This window comes from Drosophila arizonae, chromosome 2 (assembly GCF_054131065.1).
Source record: "Drosophila arizonae isolate 15081-1271.41 chromosome 2, UAZ_ARI_1.0, whole genome shotgun sequence".
NCBI classification, from domain to species: Eukaryota; Metazoa; Arthropoda; class Insecta; order Diptera; family Drosophilidae; genus Drosophila; species Drosophila arizonae.
Window position 1 is genome coordinate 12,366,943 of NC_142922.1, and position 21,588 is coordinate 12,388,530.

The 21,588-nt window shown below is 42.3% G+C and overlaps 1 protein-coding gene across 1 annotated transcript in view; it reads right to left on the reverse strand.

Moving 5' to 3' along the window:
• The window catches only part of LOC108608951 (cytotoxic granule associated RNA binding protein TIA1), a 103,088-nt gene extending 84,371 nt beyond the window's left edge, over positions 1–18,717 (reverse strand). The window contains exons 1-2 of the mRNA XM_018000600.2: positions 18,498–18,717; positions 16,827–17,841 (exon numbers count right to left, since the gene is read on the reverse strand). Coding sequence (XP_017856089.1) covers positions 16,827–17,121 — 295 coding nt within the window. The 5' untranslated portion in view covers positions 17,122–17,841; positions 18,498–18,717. The remainder of the gene's footprint in view (positions 1–16,826; positions 17,842–18,497) is intronic.
• Between the last annotated feature and the right edge of the window lie 2,871 nt (positions 18,718–21,588).

The following is a 21,588-nucleotide window of genomic DNA, read 5'->3' on the forward strand; positions in this document are numbered from 1 at the left end:
ATTTGCTGACTGACTTTTCCGTGCACCACCTCAGCAACTAATGCGAGAAATAATTACAAAAGTGAATTTATGTTCGGGCAGCGATAACAAATGCTTTTTAGCACCAATTCCCCAACCTCCCCAATCCAAAACCCATAACTTTTCACAGCTCGCTAAAACACTATTTATTTATTATTTTTCTTTTCAGTTTGCTTCGGCCATGGCAAGGGGAAATCAAAACTCGCCAACGAATTGCCAGCGACTCTGAATGGAGTGTGCGAATGAAGAGCTATAGTTCTTTGTTTGTGTGTGTGGGGGTGCGTGTGTGTGTGTGTGTGTGTGTTTGCATTCACATCAACATGCGGCGCACTGCAAATGGTTCGTTTCGCCCAAGCTTAAGTTTCTTCATCAACTTTTGCCACATCACAGATTAAAATTTAACTTTTTGGCATAGCTTCGACTTGACTCCGACATCTCTGACTTGGCTCAATGTTTGTGTATATATATGTGTGTGTGTGTCTATTTGTGTGTAGTAGGCGGAAGGCGTGGCTGTGTTTTGCGGATTAAGCTGAGTGACTTTCAAATTAGTGCATGCGCTCTGAAGTTCATTAGCAAGGCGAAAACTTATCAGTCTGATGCACTGCGTCGCCTCCTTTCAGCTGTGTCTGTATCTAAGATGTGCCTGCACTTGGGCAATTCATTAGGCACTTTTCAGATGCTTAACTATGCACTGGCCTGCCAAGGCATGCCATTGCACTGATTGAAACCCAAATGCAGAGAGATAGGCCTCACCTGATACCGGCTAATTGAACGAGAGGCTCGTAGAGTATCGAATGCAACCAAGCAGTAATCAAATAAAGACTCATGTGTTGCTCTGCTTCTGCTTCTGCTGCTGCTTCTTCTTCTTCTTCTTCTTCGAGCAATTCATTAATTCTTCCACTTCCCCAGTTCAGCTCAGGCCCTTCACTGCACAACCCAAAGGAGCAACAACAATCGCACCTGTGATTAAACATTTTTCATTTCTTCCATCTTCAGATTATCAGCCTCAAGTGCTTTTTCCCTTAGCTATTTTCTCTTGCCATGGCAATCACTTAAGCCGCGCAAGTAAAAAACTTACCAGAACAAAAAAAAAAAAAAAAAAAACTGAAATATTTTCAAGTGGGCTAAGACAATCGATGCTCCCATCGCAGTCGCAGTTGCAGTCGCAGTTTAATTGCCTTCTATTGATACTTGAGCGCCACATAATCGTCCTAATTACTTTGCAAACTAACTTTAATTGGGCAGCGGTGAGCGAGATAAAGGCGCCAATTATAGAGCGCCTGGCGATGAAGATTCGCCAGCCACTTGCATGTCTGGCCGCCATCAGGGCCAGTCGCAAGAGGGGCCAAGTGGGCTGGGCGGATGGGGCAAATGCAGTTAGCCGCGTCTGTGTTTTTTCTTTGCTTCGCAGGAGTCTGGCAGGAGCGCTTAGCGCAGCGTCTCAATAAATAATAAAATAATAATAATCCAATCATATCGTTACATCCGCGAACGGCGCTCAGTCATCAACTGCAGATGCTCGCCTCCTGCTGCCGTCTGTGGCGTCGTCTGGAGCCGTTCCCACGGCACGGCGGAAATTGCATCACAAGACAAGCAGTGTTTAAGGGCTGCCAGGGTTGCGGCTAAGCAGCTTGAGAGCCGCATCATCGAGTGCAGCGCAGTGGCAGGCGAGGAGATTTATTGTCCTGTGCAGGCGTTGCCTTTGTTTTGGCCATTTAGCTCAGCCATGAACAGTGCACTCAAGCAGCTGCCAGGTCGCGCTTAAGCCCTGTTGTCTGCCCTCAATTCGAGCGGCAGCCAGTGGAGTGAGCTGGCTGTGCCTCGGCTCAACTTTTCGACTGCATGTCAAAATATCTGAGCATAAGTTGTCAAGGATCAACAGGCAGCAGCTCCAGTTCCTCCACACACACACACACACACACACAGACAATGACTTGCACAGGCGCTAATTGAGAAGCGAACCACAATGCTTGCAATATTCATTTGCTCTACCTACATGTGGAGCCCAGCCCAGCCCCATTAGAGCTTCAGCCATTTTAGATAGCGATCAATTCATTGCTTATTCATGCCAACCATGGGGAAATATCAGATTTACGATTGTCTTGGCCAAATTGCAACGCCGCCAACTGCTGCTCGCCCCACTTGCCTGAGCCTCAGCCAATACCCAAGGCGCAGCTTCGCTGGCTTAAATCTCATTTGGAAGGCGCTGCCGATTTGTCAACTCTCGGTGCGCCGCCTCCGATAATGGCCTGGCTTTCGACAATTTCCTTCCTCGGAGTGTTTTTATTTCATTCTACCGTACATTACTTTCTCTGCTCATTCTCTTATTTTTTATACTCATTCACGAAAGTAAATCAGTATATTGGTTTTGTGCAATGTCCGTCTTGCTGTCCGTCTGTCCGTCCGTCCGTCTGTCCGTCTGTCCGTCTGTCCGTATGAACGCAATCTATTTCGGCGCTATCGAAGCTAGAGACTTGAAATTTGGAGCACATACTCGTGTATATCTCCGATTTATAAAGTGTTAAAATTTTCCCGATCCGCCCACTAGGGGCGTGGCAAATCGGAAAATGCATTTTCCGATATACCAGAAATCATGTTAGTTAAAGAGCTAGAAAACTGAAATTTGGTATGTAGGTCCGCGCCGACCATCCAAGATCACAAGCTATGGCGGATATATCTCCGCCCATTAGGGGCGTGGCAAATCGGATAAAACTGTATCTCCTAAAGTTATAAACCTAGAATGCTGAAATTTTGCACGTAAGCTGATGTTTTGATTCTATGAAGATGGGTAAAAATTATATATCTACGCCCACTAGGGGCGTGGCAAATCGGACCTGAAGATATTGTGATTTTTCGAATTCTGGTATATTTTAGGCACTATTGATGCTAGAGATCTGAAATTTGGTATATATACGCGGGTTGATCGCCCAAGTCCAACGAGCTATGGTAGATATATGTCCGCCCATAGGGGGCGTGGCAAACCGCAAAAATTTATATCTCCTAAAGCATAATAGCTAGAAGCTTCAAATTTGGATAGTTGAGTTACTGGTAGCCTCCTCTATCAATTCTCCAAAAAATAATTTTTACGTCTCTTTAGGGGCGTGGCATATCGAAAAATACCCTGTAATTTTCACTTTTTTGAGAGTAAGCATTCAAACTTTGCAGTTAGGGTACTGTTATCTCGTTCTAGAAACTAACCAAAAATTAGGTGTCTACGCCCAGTAGGGGCGTGGCAAATTGGAAAAGCCTCTATATTATACAGTATTAGAGTGAAACTTAACTATAGTTGATGGGATGTGAATGAGTATTCCGCAGTCGGTAACGCCCGACTGCAACGTTCTTACTTGTTTTTTTTATACCAGCGGAAAGGTGAAAATTGCAAATTACATCAAAGTAAATAAACAACGAACGACATAGACCTATGTCTGCTGCATACTTAGTCCTAAAAGCGCGCTAGGAGGAAGCGGCAGCTAAGGCCAAATTGAATTCGGCAATGTGGCCGCGCCACACCACACCACGCCCCTTTTCGCTTGTCACCAGAGACGGTGCTTTCATTTCAAAGAAATTGTCATGACAAATTGAAACAATTTCTTTGGCTTTTGTGGCTTGCCAGCAACGAAACCCCAAACATTTTATGCAATAAATTAAAAAATTTGCTTACAAACCTCGAGCTGCCAGCATTTGTGGCTTTGCCGTGGGTGGGGGCGCGGGCGTAGGCCTGGGCGGGCTGACTTGCTTTTTGGCATTTGTTTGCCATTAAATGGAGCGTGTGGTTTCTGCTGTTTCACAAAAATTGCAAATTGAGTGATTCCTGATACGCAGGCAGGCCGACGGCCCTAGGCAGCCGACAGACTAACGTGCTTAATTGAATTCCTTCGTTCCGTTTGACAAATGCACAGCTCTAAGCATATGGAGAGCTTGTGGTCTGCGCAGCAGCTGGATGAGAGCCACACGTCTCGTCTCGTTTCGTTTGGCCTGGATAATGCAATTAGAAGTGCTCTCGCACACTGAGAGCTGCAGAAAATGGCAAATATGCAGCATGCAAAATTCTCGCATAATCAAATCAATGGAAGCAATTAAAAAATGTTGCAAGTGCAACATGATATTTGTTGCAGTACTCGTAAAATTGAATTTTTTGCCCATTTGAAATGAACAATTCTAGCAACGTCCAAATCATATTTACTCCATCTTCGATCTCTCTGCTGCTGACATTTCGAAAACTATATTTGGAAAGTTTCGTGGAAAAGAAAAGCCAGAGATAGAGCTGAAAAGTGAAACACTTGTCAACGCAAATGTCTCAACTTGAGCGCCAGGCTACCCAAGCAACGGCAATGGAGACGATATCTCTGGCCTCCATTGCCAAGGCAATGCGCACAATTTCAAGAATGTCGCCGTGGACGGGCGCCGGCGGAGGAAGCAGACGAAGCGAGAGCAGAAACAGGCAAAGAAATGGCAAAACATTTAATGTAAACGTTTTGTCGACAAATGTCAAATGACCATTCGTTGGCCACCAACGGATCGGTCCGGGCTCGCCCCAAAACAAAACACACAAAAGGCGCGTCGAGGCTGCGAGGGTCAGCAGAGCCGGAGACAAAAGCCAAAATAAGATGCGGCCAGAGAACACCTGAAATTAATTCGATTTTATGCTCCACTCCACTTCGTAGGTAAACAACTGACTCGACTGGCCAACTGACTCGACTGGCCGTAAGGTTTGGCTAAGCAGATTAAGCGGCAAAATCAATGATAATTTGCTTGACCGACTCGGAGCGGAGTGGAGCTGAACAATGGCAGCCGCTGGCAGCTAACAAGTTCATTTCATTACGATTACCAAAATGGTCTAATTAAATGTTAATGAGATTCGCAATGTCGTCCAAGACAACCGCTGCAAGCATAAAATCTGATGTGATTACAACTTCTGCCAGCCCAGTGAGAAATATAACGAAAAAGAAATATTTAATGTGACGCAGGGCACGGGACTTGGCTCACCTGTGAATAAGGTGTGCAGAAATGTTGTAAAATGTTATTTAAAAATAGCTGCGCACAGCGAGCGAGGCACACGAGCTTTCATTAACCGCATTCAGGAGGCATTAAAAGTGACGACGGGATATCAATTTGCGCCTGCTTCTATTTACCTTAGCCCCATAAACAGAGGGTGAGCGAGGCAGAGAGAAAGTGTGTGCGTGTGTGTGAGTGAGGGAAAGTGGACGCTGGGTAAATAGAAAAATATGAAGCACGAAAATTAAAAAGTCTGCCAGCGCCAGGTCATTAAAATGAAAACCTTGCGACGGCATCGAAAGTACAGAAATTCCCCAGCGGACGACGCCTTGCAACATTATGATCAACATCACATGTGTGTGTGTGTGTGTGTGTGTGTGCATGTGTGTGAGTGTGTGTGTATGTGTGCTGAAATAATTTTTATGATTATTTCTTCCTTCCGCGGGCTTTTATACTGGCCCCCTCCATGCCGCTCCTTCAGTATGTGTGCGCATTTGGCAGCCGCGTTTCTGGTGCGCTTTTCTATTTTCTATTTTCTCGGGCGCAATTTAAGTGCGCCGCAGTCAGCATCAGAGCCAAACTGCCGCTGCTGCGGCTGCTGCTGCTGCTGCGGCTGCTGCTGCTGCTGTCCCAGTGCGCTGGCGAGGCAGATAAGCACAGTGGAAATAAGCATTATGTTCCTTGAGCAGCGCCCATTGCAATGATCTGCCAAGCATTAGCCATGAGCGAGCCATTGCTCTAAGCCCAGCTAGGCACCTGAGACAGTGGGCGAATCTGAGTACAGTGGGCAACAACTAATGTTGGCTTGAATTGTTTGCTTAGATCCAGGCAGCTTTTTATATTCTACTTATTTTAAATTTTATATGAGTTGAAAAATTAAATTTTTTTTTTTTTTTTTTGCTTTAATAATGAGTGTTTATAAATTTTGTGCCACTGTGCCAGTTTTTTCCTTGGCTGCGTCGTTGTATTTCTTTCTTTCTTTTTTTGTGAGCAACTGGCAACGATATGGAATTTCTTGGATTAAATGTTATGTTGGCATTATATTTCTTTCTCTTTACGCCCACCAATGTCTGCCGTGGCCATGTCCATGTACATTAATATATATATGCATGTGTGTCTGTGTGTGCGTGTGCGTCTTTTGGATGCTGTAAGTAACGCATGCTGTGTCTTAATGTCTTCTTCATGGTCCCTAGCTCTGCTTTCAATGTTGTTGTTGCTGCTGCTGTTGTTGTTGCTGCTGTTGTTGTTCTGTACTTTCCGGCTGCTCGCCTCGATTGCTGCTGCACTAATAGTAGCTGCCAGAGCCGCACAAGCGTAGACTTTGACTTTTTGGAGCGGCAAAAATAGAGCAGAGAGTTAAGTAAATAATGCCAACACATGTAATACATCAGGCCGAGGAACGAATGTGGGTGTTGGCATTTGTGCTGCTGCTGCTGCTGCTGATTATTTATGATTCCTGCGGTAGGCAGTCATTGTAGTCAATTTGTATTGTGCCCGCTCAGAGCTGAGCAGAGGAGAACGGAGATGAGCGCGGCAGTTTATATCTTATTTCGACAGTTGAGCAGATATCTCATTTAATTTAATTTTATTCAGCTGGCAAAAGCACAAGCAGTGGAGCATGGAGCAGGTGGGGGTAGCAGGGGGCACATGCATGTAGCCTGATTCCAAGTGCATAGAAAAGAAAATATAATAATATTAAAGCGTTTTTTTCCGACATAGAACTAAGCACTTGTAAATCCCCTCAGAGGATGTGCCGTCAAGTTAGTCTCAAACACAAACACACGCACACACGCGCACACTCACACGCAGAGAGGAGCATGTGTCTGTGTGTGTGTGCGGTGCTCGTTGCACTTATCCGCAAGCAAACACTAGCATGAGCTCCCGCCTGGATCTCGTCTGCGTGTGTGTGTGTGTGTGTGTGTGTGTGGGGAAACTCATAGGAACTTATGCATAAGTGACATTAAGAAAAAGCTCTTCAAATGCAAGAAGAAAAACACTTTGGCAGGACGCTGGCTGGGCTGCCGTTGAGGAAAATGGGAAAAACCGAGCAAAGTAAAAGTTTAGCCAGCTGAAAGCCAAAAAAGGAACGATGAAGAAAAATACGGCAAGCCAACCAAATGAACGCAAAGTTTCGGCACCCATCCTCGTGAACGGAATTAGGGATATGGCTGCGTCCCCGTTTCCACGCAGCCAAGGATATGCAATCATCATGCGGATTTCCATAAGCAGCCGGCAGGAGGCAGGAGCCAGACGGCAGGGGGCAGACGGCAGGCAACAGCAAGCGAAAGCAAATGGAATATCTATCCAGAGTAAGAGCAGCAGCAACAGCAGCAGCAGCAGCTCATACAAAGAAGCAGCGCAAAGAAGCCAGGCAGGAAGTGCATGTGGTATGCGCCGAGCAGGAGAGAGAACAAGATACTGAGCGCTGAACGTGAGACGCCAGCTGGCAAGCCTCTGGTAAGCTGCTGTGCGCAACTGGCTTAGCTCAATTTCCCTTTTCAACTATTTTCAATGGCGTTTCCGGCATCGTTTTGACTTTGGCCCCGCTTTACGCCCTCTGCGTTCCTCCTGCCCCCTGCCGCCTCCCGCTAGTCAAATGCCAGCGCATTCCACCTCTGTGCCCAGTTCAGAAAACTGATTGCTTCGATTGACACAAGCACAAATCTAACCTCCCATCACAAACTGAGCACCTTGGACCATCGAGTGTTATTCGGCATTGTGTAAAGTTTTGGCTTTGAATGGAATCGAGCTGTCAGAGAACTTGCACCAGAATGGGGCTGCCCTAAGACTCTTACGAAAGTTTCAAATTAGCTGCTGTGCTAAGAGATAATAGCATATGTAATAAAAGGGTCGAAATTGATTGTCTCGATCATTGTAGTAAAGTAGAGCGAAACCCAGAGCTGAGAGCAGAGCAGAGCAGAGCTGAAGGTAGAGCTGAAGGTAGAGCTGAGGTCTGAGAAGAAGCCTGAGCAGAGATGAAGGCAGAGCAGAGCTGAAGTCTGAGCAGAGCTCAACACTGTGCAGAGTTGAAGTCTGAGCAGAGCTGAGGTCTGGGTAGAGCTGAGGTCTGAGAAGATGCCTGAGCAGAGCTGAAGTCTGAGCAGAGCTGAAGGCTAAACTGAAGCCTCAGCAGAGACCTAACTGAGCTTAACCCTGAGCTAAGTTCACAGCTGCAACTTGAGCTAATGCTTCGTATTACTGAAAATATAAACTGAGAAGCTTCTACATTCTCAATTACACATCGACAAAAAAGCCTTCAAAATATTGCAATTTATGCCTGCTCTACCCCGGGGCTTCCACAAATGTTATCAAATTCGCTTAATTATTGTTTTGGGAGTCTGCGATTATTTTCATTATTTTTTGACAATATTCAATGTTATATATGTACTAAGGTAAGGAATTTAGATATTTAAGCATTAAACATTTTTAATTTAATTTGTTCACTCAGTTTAAGTATTTAAATATCTGATCAACTAATAAGCGGATAAGCATTCTATATGTTATCCAGCTTTTGCCACACAATCATTGCGCATATCATACTTGACCATTGCCAATGCATTGGCTAAAACACACACACACACAGAGAGAAAAAGAAGAGAAAGAGAGGGAGAGATAGTCAGAGCAATGCTCAGGCACTTGTCACTGTATATTGATTCAATGATTGGGATTTGTGTGATCCTTTTTAAAGCACCGAAATTTGCTGGCGCTTGCTTGTAGTTTTCGCAGCTGCCTCACGCCCACTCACTGTCTGTGCCGCCGCCCACAGTGCCTGTTGACCCGTGGGTCGTTGTGTTTTTTTTTTCTTTTGCTTTTTTTTTTTTACTTCGTTTTTTTTTTCCTGTTCAGAGTTGCCTTTTTGCTGTGTTTGTTATTTGTTTGTTTGCTTTTTGTCGAGCTTTTGACTGTTTGCTTTGCGCTGCTTTAACGCTATTTTTGCTTTGTTTTGTTTTGTTACGCTTTCCTTTCTTTTTTTTTTGTTTTTTACATTTGGCTTCTCTTGTTTTGCCTGGCTTTGGCAGCCTCAGTCTCAGCCTCAGTGGTCGGCCACCCCCGCAACGAGCTCTGCTCTGGTTTGTTGGGGTTTTTTTGGGCCGTAAATTTATGCTAACAGTTCTCCATTGAAAATGCATAAATTTATGTGTTTACACTATGTGCAGGCATTCGTTTGGCCACGTCTATGGGCCAGGGGCCTGGGGGCGGGCGCCGGGGGGAGTCGCACATGTGTTTACTTAGCACTTTTTATGGCCTGCGTCCATATCCTCGGCTGGTCACTCTATAGTCCATAGTACATAGTCTATATAGTCCATATTCCCTACTCCATAGTAGTCCGTAGTCTATCGTCCTTGCTGCATGTTTTATTTACCTACACTTTGCTTTTATTTTCAAGTATATTTATTTTGATTTTGATTTTTATTTATTTTGTGTTGGCTAGTGTTTAAGCAGAAGCTGCTGCCGCCACCCGAAACTACATATTTGGATATTCATAAATTATTATTTGCATAAAATTGTTGTGTGTGCATTGTTTCCGTTTGCTGTGCGTTTTGTTGATGCTGTAAAATGTAGCAACAGCCCATTAAACTCGGCTTACGCTCAGCCACTCTGCTGCTTCGCTGTTTTTTGTTTTTGCTGGTTTTATCACTGGCAATCGGTCGAGCTCGCATGGCCATTGCTCAAAGACTACTCTAAAATTCCATCAGCGAGAGCCAAATGACTTTATGGTAAAGCCAAGAGAAGGCATAAAACCCCAAATGAGAAAAAAAGGTGAACAATGTGCGCCTGCACGGGGTTAAGTAAAAAACTGCACACGTAGCCGGAAAGTCGCTGCCCCAGCCGCCGCCTCAGTCGCTGCCTTAGCCTCGGCTACTGTCGATGCATTTAAACGTGCCAAAGTTAGCGGCGAAAGCACTGGGAACTGAGGGGTTTGGGAGAGGGTCGATAGTCTGCACCGCACATAAATACGAAATAAAAGCCATCTGAATGGCAGGCGACACTCAAAATCGATACAAACAGTCCAAGCAGAGCACAAAATGTAAATGGAATCGGGCACTCAAATGCTCTGTTTGTCATATGGGCAGCAGTAAAAGAGCTGGCCATTTAAGATGGCCTGGTTGCCTGGCTGGGCTGTCTCTTAAGCCGTATAGAGCACGTCGTCGTATCGTTGCTCTGCCATGAAATGGATGCCCCACTCAAGTGGTCACCCTTTTTTGGCGTTAATGAAAAATGCATGAAATTTAAATTGTGCCAAAGTGTTGACCAGGCCCACACACAGCCACGCACAGGCGGGCAGCACGCCCCAGCGACTAGGCAGGCGCTCAGGCAGTTTTGATGTGGGTGAAATCCAAGCGGCAAAGGGTTAAGCGACAGGACTCGTCCAGGGGGGGGGGGGGGGGGAGGGTAGACAAGTGCAGCGAGCGATGCCAATGTCTGAATTTTGAAAATTGAGTTCCTGTCGCTTCTGTTGTTGACGGTGAAAAACATTTTGCAGGCAGCCAAATGTCGATGGCGCGAATTCGAGCCTCATTTTCTATGCGAATGCGAATGCGAGTGCCAAATGTCAATTGAAGTGAACAATAAAATGTTAAATTTTCATTTGCCATTTGGCAGACTGAACTAACGAAAAAAAATTCAAATTGAAGCAACAAAAACTCGAAATCAACCGATTTCCATGTATTTTTTTTATAACGTTTTCTAAAAAGCACGAATAGATCTAAACTTAACTGGCTAAACGCGAAAATTCCTACTTCGGACTTTAATTTAATTACATTAAAAATAAGCTCAAGTTAAAAATATAATTTCAAATGGGCTGCTATCAATTGATATATTAAATTATATTTTTATAGATATTAAATTATTTGAATAAATATTTATCTTAATGTAATATTATTTATGAATATGAATATGAATGATTCATTAAATAAAAAAGAGTTCATAAAATTCAATATATATTATTATTTTCTGCTAATGGTATTTTTTTATTTTTCAAAATTTGTTTCATTGTCTTTCTCGTTTCTCTATCTCGCTCTGTTTTTACTTCTTTGCATGGGTATTTGGCTCTCACTCTCTCGCTTTTTTCTTTTTTTACAATTCTTTTTATGTTTCTTTTTTCTTTATCTTTTTCTCTTTATGTTCTTCTCACTCCTGTATGTCTCGCTCTCAATCAATCTTCTTTCTAGATATCTATACATCTGTCTCTATATCTTTCTTCTAACATCTATATAAATAAGTCTCTATACACATATATCTCCCTCTCTCTCTTTAGCTCTTTCTCTATTGCACTTACTCTTTTTCTAGATCTCTCTTCCTCACTTTGTGTCCAGTTCGTGCTTCGTTCATTGTCTATATATTTCTCTCTTTTTCTAATACCTTTCATATTACTCAGGTTCTCTCTCACTTTCTGTGCTGTTCTCACGAATAATTTTATTTAATAATAATTTGATTTATAATTTGTCATACTTTCATGTCCTTATTTTGTTCACTTTCAAATAGTCTATCAAAATTTATAAGCTTCGACATCATACAGATAATTTATAAATTTAAATTTCAGGTCAATATTAGAAACATTTCAAATTTTGCAAGTAAAATGTGAATATTCTAGACGGGCCTAACATTTATAAATTATGTAATTGAATTCTATTATATTTCAAACTCCATAATAACTTTTTGCTCACTTTGTGCATTTTATATCAAGCGAACGTTTTTTATTGGTGTAGAATTGAATTGACTTAAGTGAGGTTCGTCAGAATTGCGAAACAATGTTGGGCTAGCTCTTTTATTTAATATTTGCGCAACTCTATTTTTCCGCTTCTGTGCTGTGCATCAAGTGCTTAACTCAGCCAGAATTGATTGTGCGCTGCTTAAGCAGAGCTGGTCGAACCGAACAGCTTAAAGAGGCCACACACAACACGCTCGATTGGAATGCGAGGCAAGCCAAGGCTGCTGCCACGCCCATGGCAATGGTATATATCGTTCAACGCCCACGACCAGCAGCAACAGTGGCAGCGGCAACAGCGGCAGCGGCACCTTTTTTATGCGTTTTCATTTGGCCAACGTAGAAAATATCTTGCCCACGGGGCGTATTAAAATCAATTCATTTAATTTTGATCAAAGCGAAATAAATCTTTGCGCTTTTTGCTTAATTTCCTTCTCGTCGTTTGCTGTTTGTTGTTACTGTTGTTGTTGTTGTTGTTGTTGTTGCTGCTGCTGCTGCTTCTGCTGCTGCTTCTGCTGCTGCTGTTGTTGCTAGCGAGCAAAACGAAGAAAATGAGGAAAATCCACAACAACGGCAGTGAGTAATTTGGCCTCTGTTCCCGAGCTTACAAGGCAGACCGACCACCCGCACCCCCGCCTGCCCGGCCGAGGGGGTGGTTCGTTGGCTCGATGGTTGCTGTAAAACGCGGAGTAAGACAAAAAGCGCAAATAACACAGAAATACCGTAAGCGAAATGAGAAATCATTAGTAAGTAAAAAGCTCTCACTCACAAGCACACACACACACATACAGACAAAGTTCAAGACACATGAAGTGAGCGGCAGCGTGTAAAGTTTTCGTTTTCTTCTACTTATCGACGCCAGCAACGGCAACTGAATTAATTTTTCAATTCGCCAAACGAATTCATTGACTTTTTGTGTTCGCCTGCCTGTCCTTATTTCACACACACACAGACACAGAGAAACACACCCATCGCCCTTTCGACATTCACACACTGGCAGCACGTTCGCCAGGGTATTAAAATCCCTTAAACAGATTTCATTTCGAACGCTTTGCGGTCGATAAATGCATTTCACTTTAGTGGCTTTTACACCCACTCGCACCCGCACCCGCACCCGGAGGGGTAGTCACACACATGCACGCACCCACGCCCACACGCCCACTCGCCCCCACACATTCATGTGCATGTCTGTATTTATGTATCACATTTACCAATGCATACTTTTCGGCGGCTGTTGCCATTTCGCTTTACTCTTGCTGTTCTCAACGCTTTTCCAATGATTTGCTGGCAAATTACGTTTAGTCGCTGCTCGCAGTCGTGTGCCTCGCCTGGATTGGCTTTCGCTTTGGCTATGGCTACGGCAACGACTACGGCTACGGCTACGGCTATGGCTTTTCTGCTGCTTTTTCGCTCGCTTTTCGCGCAGAGCCGGGCACAAAATTTTCCAAATTCATTTCCAAAACAAACATGCATCTGTGTGAAGCGACTGTCATTGCGCTCTTGTGTACATGTGTGCGTGCGTGTGTGTGTGAGTGTGAGTGTGACTGTGAGTGTGGCAAGTGTTGCCAACCAATTTAAAAGTTTTGCTGGCGCCGTCTCCAGCGGCAAAGCGAAAGTGAAGCACCAGCCTTCCCTTCACTTGTTCACGCCGTTTCGCATGCTGTCAAAGAAACACAAGCAAGTGCAGTGCGCAGCATAAGAGACTAATGCGGCATACAGTGAAGAAAGCCTTTGCAAGATGGCAATGGATAGAGATTAAATGTGGCTAATCTCGATAGGATTCTCTAATTCTTATAAACTCTATCTAAATGTTTGAATCGTTGATAAAAATAATTCTTTATTGGCGACTAGAAATATATTAGTTTTTTTTATTTATTTTTTTATTTTTTAATTTTTCCAGCATATTTACATAAAACACTTTCCATAAAATATTCAATAAATACGTACGCTTTCCAAATTGCCAATCTTACACATTTTCACACGAAACTCTTACACCGTAAACGACTATGAAAACTATTTGTTTATGATAGCATAGACAACATACCCAATTGCATTTGTGTTTCCTTTAAGGATAACAAAAAAAAAAAAAGTTTAATTTTTTTTATTTATATTTGTTTATTAATTTTTTTTTTCTTATTAATGTTTATTGCATGTTTGTTATATTACTCCATTTGATATAGAGATATATGTACATTTAAAAATAAATTTAAGATGCCAAGATAATAACATTATCACTTCTGACTCAAGGAAGCTTCTCTTCAAATATTTATGTCTTCAAAAAATTAGTGTAATATATATAAAAGAAATTTTTTTAAGACGAAATAATATTTAATCAAATTTGTTTAGCTTTCTATTATGACATTAGATCAAATAGTTTTAAAAATTAAATTATATTTAATAACAAAAGAATAATTAACTTTTTTATCTATCAAATTATTTTAAATTGCTTTTCAAAAATAATGAACAAATGAAAGTTTTTACGTGAATAAAAATAACAATTTTTTATAACTCTTTTCCATAAAAATAAAACCATACTTCACCAAGTTTTTTTTTTTGTAATAAAAATTCTTGAATTTGAAATGGATTGAGCAGTTTTTATAACTATTTTCCACATTGTGAAAATTCCAATCAATTCAATGAAAAAGTTCGGTGGCATAGCGGTATTCACTGTAGCTGTGTAGTTATTGTAAGTGTTGTTGTTGTTGCTGTTGTTGTTGTCGGTTAGTGTCTCTTTCTTTACACAGCCACGTTGGCACTTGTTGGCTCTTGTTGCCTTCTGCCTTCTGCCACCTGCCACCTGCCACAGCGCGCTGCTGCAACACTTCAGATCTTGGAGTTTGTTTTTGGAGCGTCGCATAGGTGTAACTGCTGTCTGCCAATGTGTGAGTGCGAGTGTGAGTGGGTGTGTGTGGGTATGTGTGTTTGCAAGTGCTGCTCGAAAGTTCATGCACCGTACACTGCGGTCCATATATGTATGTACGTACATGTGTTTGTATAAATTTAAATGCATTCGTCTGTTTGCTGGCTGCGCCACCAGCTGGCCGCAGATTCAGTTTCGTAACTGTTTTGCTTGGCTGCTGTGACCTGTGCTTCTGCTTCTGCTCTCGCTCTCGCTCTGGCTCTGTTTCTGTTTCTGTCTCTGGCTTTGGCTTGTGGCAAATTCAAATATATTTGAATTGGTAATGTGCAGCGTGCTTAATTATCAATTTGCAATCATTTGGAGCCAACGCTCGCCGAGCTCTGCCCGCTTGGCTAATTAGCTCTGGAGTGTCGCTCATTGCCCAGTCAATTGTCATCAGAGAGTGGCGACTGTGCCCTGACGCTGCTGTGTGTGGTCATTTGAGGCAACAAACGGAATTGGGGCATCTTTCTCTTTCATCTTCCTCCTTAGTATTCGAACGGGCGTGGGCGGGCACTCCACTTTACTGGAGTGCTTTTGATTGTTGTTGTTGTTGTTGCTGCTGCTCTTGTTTTTCGCAGTTATGCTGTTTCGTGTTGTCTGGCAATTTGCTCACACTCTTCGGGCTCATCCACAACGCCTCGGCAAAGGAAAACTTGCCAGACGCGAGTATGGGAATTTTCACTTTTTCTCTGCGATAATTAAATTCATTTTCAAGTTGCTTTCGCTTCGCCCTTTGTTTGAGCGAGACGGGCTTAATAATATACCTAGACACACTTCACTATTCCAACTATATATACTTATTTTCCATTTTTCATTTTCTGTTTTTCATTTTCATTACAGTTTCAAGTCGATGGGCAGGCGCTGCCAACGTTTCATTTGCATGCAGCTTCCTGAGCCGTTGTTTCCGCCTTTGGCCAGGGACTGTGCGGGGCGCAGGGACTACTTGTGTACTCCTATATAGTTTGTGCCATTAGCAACGCAGGAGGCGAGGGTCTGGTCTGCGCTTTGTTATCAAGTTCTGGCCTAAGTTGTTTTTAAGTTGTAAATCTCCTCGTTTTGTGCAATTTCTCCGGCCCGCTCCGACCCGCTCCGACCCGCTCAGACACCCAACGACACCAAAAATAATTCAGCTCCCAGGCAGCTCACAGTCTGTATCAAATTTTGTATTTGCGGCTGCAAATATGAAAATTGTAACTGATATTTATGCTTGTAATGCCAACGTTTGACATTTGGGCCCACTCGCCCACTGGCATCCATCGCTTCCGGACTCTGCCCTGGCTTGCCGACAATAATTCATTTCAGAATGCGTGTGCAATTCTTGTTATTGCCATGGCATGCGAATACACGAATGTACAAATTCGGCCATTCAGGTTACAGTTTCACAAAAATATACAACAACAAAATAAGAGCTGAGAGTGTCTGTTAAAATTATGACTTATTGGAATTCTCTCAGCTCAGAGTTTTAGCCAGAGGCTCTGGCACGAAGTGTAATTGAATGTGTTGCTTGGTTGCCTCGGCTTTTAAATCATTGCTCGGTTGCTCCTTGCTGGTTGCTGGTTGCCCTGGTTGCATACAAATTTTCTATAAATTACTTTTTATTCCTGTCTGCCTCGAGGCAATACTTTTATTGTGTCCAGGAAAAAGTTACAAATCCAGGAAACTGACACTTTTGATTGCTACAGACAAAGTCTTCGACTGCCTGCCTATGCCACGATGCTCGGCTGGCTCAAATCTCAAAGTATTCACAAAATATATTTAACTTTTGATACTTGTGAATAAAGGGAGACAATTGAAATCTTCGTGTTTAAAAGTCTCGTTCGCAAAGTTTTTACATTTGCTAATAAAATATCCTAAGTATATTTGACTTTTATTTTTTTAATTTTTATTTATACAAGACTTTAATGCATATAAATTGAAAGTAAAAATTTCTATTTATATTTTGGGTCGAATCTTAAATTCATTTGTCTTTTACCATTTTTATGTAAATATATATTTGAAACATATTTTATTTTTATTTATTTTTACTTTTTATACTCATAAAATTCAATTAATTCGGTTGAAAAAAATCACGTATTACCTTAAAAATTCTTGTTGGTCGATTGTGAATAAAAAATAGAAAATCTCATACATATATATCCGACTTTCTTATCCAATTTGAGTTATTTCATATATATTTATTTTATATACAAATCGTTAGCTTACCTGGCTTGGAGTTGCTGCCCAGGATCTGCTGTTGATGTTGCTGCTGTGGATTTGACGATTGCTGTTGCAGCTGCTGCTGTTGCTGCTGCTGCTGGACATGTTGCTGCTGTCCATTGTGCTGCAGATGGGCGGCCGTCACGGACTGCTGCTGTTGCTGAGCGGCAGCGGCGGCTGCTGCAGCTGGATGTATGGCCAGCAGCTTCGTTTCCGGTGGCTTGTGGGGGCCCATCGTGATCTGCGGGGCCCCCATGGCTATAGTTGGGGCGGGCATCATTAGAGTCGACATGGCCAGCATAATTTGTGAATGAATTTTGCTACTCTTTTTAGCTCTGGCTGCTGTTGATATTGTTTTTGTGGCCAATTGCTCGCTCGCTCTGCGCTTTGTTTCTATTGATTTGTTGACCTCGCCTCAGTGTCCTGTGCCCTGTCTCCGTGCCCGGTCCCCGTGTCCGTGTCCGTGTCCGTGCCCTCTGCTGCAGCTGCTGAACTCTGTGCCAAAGGTCGTGCGTTAGCCTTTGTGTCCCTCGTATCCGTTTCCGTCTCTCGCAAGCAACTTGGACTCGCTCTAACTGACTTCGGGCAATGTTTTATATGGCTCTATATGTGTGTGGGTGTGTGTGTGTGTTTGTGTCCGTCTCTGTGGCTGTGCAAGTGTGTGTAAACTTATGAAATATGTTTGCCGCTCTGTGCAACTTTTCTTCGTATATTTTCACTTTTCCTGCTGTGGCTGCGTCTCTGGCTCTTCGCCTATGTACTCGATGCTGTGTCTTAGTGTGCGTGTGCCTGTGTGTGTATGTGTGTGTTTGTAGTTGTTGTTTTTATTATTTTTATAATTTTTGCTCGCTTTTCTCTTGCGTTTTGCTCATGTGTTTGTTCAACCGAAAATTCACGAACACGAGCGCACTTGGATTGTATTTTTGTTATATATATATATATATATTTTTTATTATTATTATTAGTGTTGTTGTTGTTGTTCCTTCTACCGACTTCTTGGCTTTCGTTGCGTTACATTCAACTGTGGGAACGGGATAGGGGTTTATGTATTTGCCTGCCAGCCAGTAATCGCAAATTATTTTGCCTGCTGCTTATCGCTTTGCCATTTTTGTTGTGTCTGCAGCAGCAGCAGCAGCAACAACAGCTGCGGAAATTATAAATATTGCTGTCATATGTACGCCAGACAGCGTCACAGACGAGACGAATACTACTTCAACTTCAATGTTTTCAGCAAGGAAAAAAAAAGTGAAGGAAGTTCTTAGTCAGCCGAGAAGCCTCAGCTCAATGTCGTTTCGAAAGTTTTTAGCAGCAACAAAAAGTGCGCACAGTTTGCAAATTATTTTCCTAGCTGCTGGCGCTCTGATGAGTTCGCAATGAACTTTAGAAGTCACTGAATGTCAGTGACTGCCAGCTGAATGCTGCAAACAGCCGGCCAGAACCGCACAAAATCAACAAACATAGCTCAAGTTTAATGAATGTCGCCAAAGTTAGCGGCTTGAAAATGGCGAGAAATTGTTTACAGTTTGGCTAAAAACTAGGAATCTCGCATACGAGGCTAAAACAGTTGAGGGATCATTGCCTTGCACAATAAATGAAGTCAGCTAAATAAAATATTGAAACAAAAACCAAACAAATGCACAGAATTGCTGAGTGAATTCTAAAAGCAATTATCATTACTTATTGATGTTGCTCTGATCAGTTTCAAGTAACGCACGAGTCAAGAGACGAGCGCAACGCACACACACTCTTTAGTTAGCAATGCGACTATGCGACTATACGACTAGGCGACTTTACGACTATATCATCGCTGGCTACCCAAAGAACAGAAAGAACTCAAAGCGTACGGTACGATTTCGTACTAGACCGTTGGGCGACGCTTTTCTTACTGAACGCCAGCAGCGCACGCATTGGCCAAAATTTGAAAAGCGCTGCTGCCGCTGCTGCGACGACGACGACGGCGACAACGGCGGCAGCGGTGGCGCTATCCTGGCCAGAACATGCCAGGCGGACAGCCGCTGCCGCTGCCAGCGAGCGATCCGCGTAAGCAGTGGACACCGAAGAGGACGACGACGACGACGAGGACGACGAGCACGTCGGGATGCGTTTCCCTACATTTCTCTCCGACGACGGGCGACGAGCTGCGGCGAGTAGCATATCGACGACGACGACGACGATGAGGACGAGGACGAGGATGAGGAGCCGACGCTGCCAATTGCCACAGTCCCGTTATTTGTGTCGCCTAAGCGAACAAGCCCCCAGTAACGCGCTCGTTCATAAAATATTCACGAATTGCTCGCTCTCACTCGCTCTCTCGCCAGTGCCAATGCGAGCTACGCTCCTCTTCTCTCCTCATCGTGCATTCTTATCGTCGCCGACGTCGTCGTTGTCGTCATCGTTTTCCCACTCGTTCTCTGCTTCGTGGCTGTCGCTGCGCTCCCGCCGCCATTTACAATATACCATTGCTGTCTCTCTATGCCTGTGTTCGTGCGCTTGTGTGTGTGTGTCGCTCGTCTGTGTGACTTCGTTTCGTTCTTTTTCGCCACTCAATTTCTGCTGTGCACCACCAGCTCGGGCCATTGCGCCGAATCGCCCAAGAGTTGAGCGCAAAAACTAATGTAACGTTGCTACAAATTTGAAATTTCATAGCAGCATCGAATATAAAATAATATTAAGCTTACTTTTTCTTTATTTTTATGTAGATAAATGCAATATATTTCGTTCATTTATCATTGTTTTATTTATAATAATTTAATTAAGCCCATTCGTCATTCGACTCTTAAGACATCATCGAAAATTTTCGTTGGCTCTGTCATTACTGGAAATTCCCATTATTTTGTATGGCCAAATGTGAAAACTGTTATACTCCTGAAGGTCCGTCAACTAGCAGTTATTTGATATTTAGCATTTACTGTATCTGTTAAATAAGAATAAATAAAAAAAATAAAAATAAAAAAAATTATAATAATAAAAATAATAATATTAATAATAATTTTAAATTTGTATATATGAAGTAAATTAAAAATTAATATTATTATTATTAATTTATCGGTTTATTTTTATTATTATTATTATTAATTTCTTTTTTTTTACCGACTCAAAGAGGGTTGAACGAACTTTTTAATGGCCTGTTCTATGCATAATATAAAATAAAAAAAATAAAAATAATTTATAATAAGTTTAATATGAATTAAAATTTTAAAATGAAAATAAAAATTCAACTATCAGAAAGATTATATAACATAATAAATATTAAAATTGAAATATATTTTGCAATTGATAAGAAAATATTTAATATGTTAACCATTAAAACATAAATAAAGCAAACTATTTATATATTATTATTATTATTATTATTAAAAAAAAAAATTAATATGATGATGTAAACACATACCTCAGAAACTTTAAGAATTCTTTCTACTCCAATATTTTTAAATTGACTAGAATTTTTATTCTTTTTCCTAACCTACTACTACTACTACTATTCTACTACTACTACTACTACTACTACTATTCTACTACTACTACTACTACTACTACTATTTTAGATATGTTATAAATATAATAATGTGCCGTATATGTATATCCCAATCTCCCACTTATATCAGTCATTATAAAATTCCCAGAAATCAATGGAATTAGATGAAGAAAGCAAAGCAGAAATTTCACATTACATTATAATAATTTATGAAAATTTCTTCAAGCGGTCTCCCTTGCAAGGTCGATCAAGAACCCACGCTACGTTTTTGTGCGAAATTTATGCTCCGCAAATATCTGCTGGCTGTATAGTAGTGAGCAGTCAAAGCAAAGCCAGAATATCTTCTTTGATGGCAAAGTTTATTAAATTCGAGGAAAGCGAACCTTAATGAATGAAGGGTTACAGCTTAGTCAAAGGAAAAGTGCTGAAAGGGGGTGGGTCAGAAGCCGCGAACTGTGTTTGTGTGGATGCTAATCAGAACGGAGTGCAACACTAGCAATGTGGCAGCCACACTCAGGGACACACACACATGCATACGCATACACATACGGTCGTCGAAAAGTGAGCACTCATTATCAACATTTCAAGTCATAATTACTGAGAAACGTAAATAGTATGTGGAGTATAAAAGCGAACAGAAACAATACGAGAACGACACAAGGACGGTTCATATTGTTGTGTGTGTGTGTTTACTTTTGGCGTTGGGGGCAACAGCAGTGGAGACAGAAATGAGCGCTAAGTGAGAAGAATGCAGACCAGAGACCAATGGTCGTCATGCAGGGGAGCGAAAAAAGGTAGCAAAAACAAGAAAATTACATAATTGCATGCAATTTAGCATGCGACATTATCATTGTCCTGGTTAGCATAAGAGTCAGAGTCATTACAAGAAGACACACACACACACACACATAAACTCTCACTCACTCACTCACACATATGCACTCGCGCGTGCTTAAAGAATGTGAAGGAAAAAGGCAGCGAATTGCAGCAGCTGCCACTGTGAAGAGGGGAGAGCTAACGGTAAGCGTATTTGATGTCTCACAGACTGGAGTCGTGTTGCATATGTTTTAATGCAACAACAGCAGCAACGACAACAACAACAACAAGTGTGCATAATAACAAAAGTGACGTAAACAATGAGAGCCAAGCTACAGCTCGCGAGGCAAAGGCGAGCTAAGGGCCATTTTGTCTTTGCAGCCCATAAGGACAGCTCCTTTCACTGGGCATGTATGCGTGTGTGCGTGTGTGTGTGTGCGGATGTGTGTAAGCGTCAAGACAATTGCCCTTTAAATT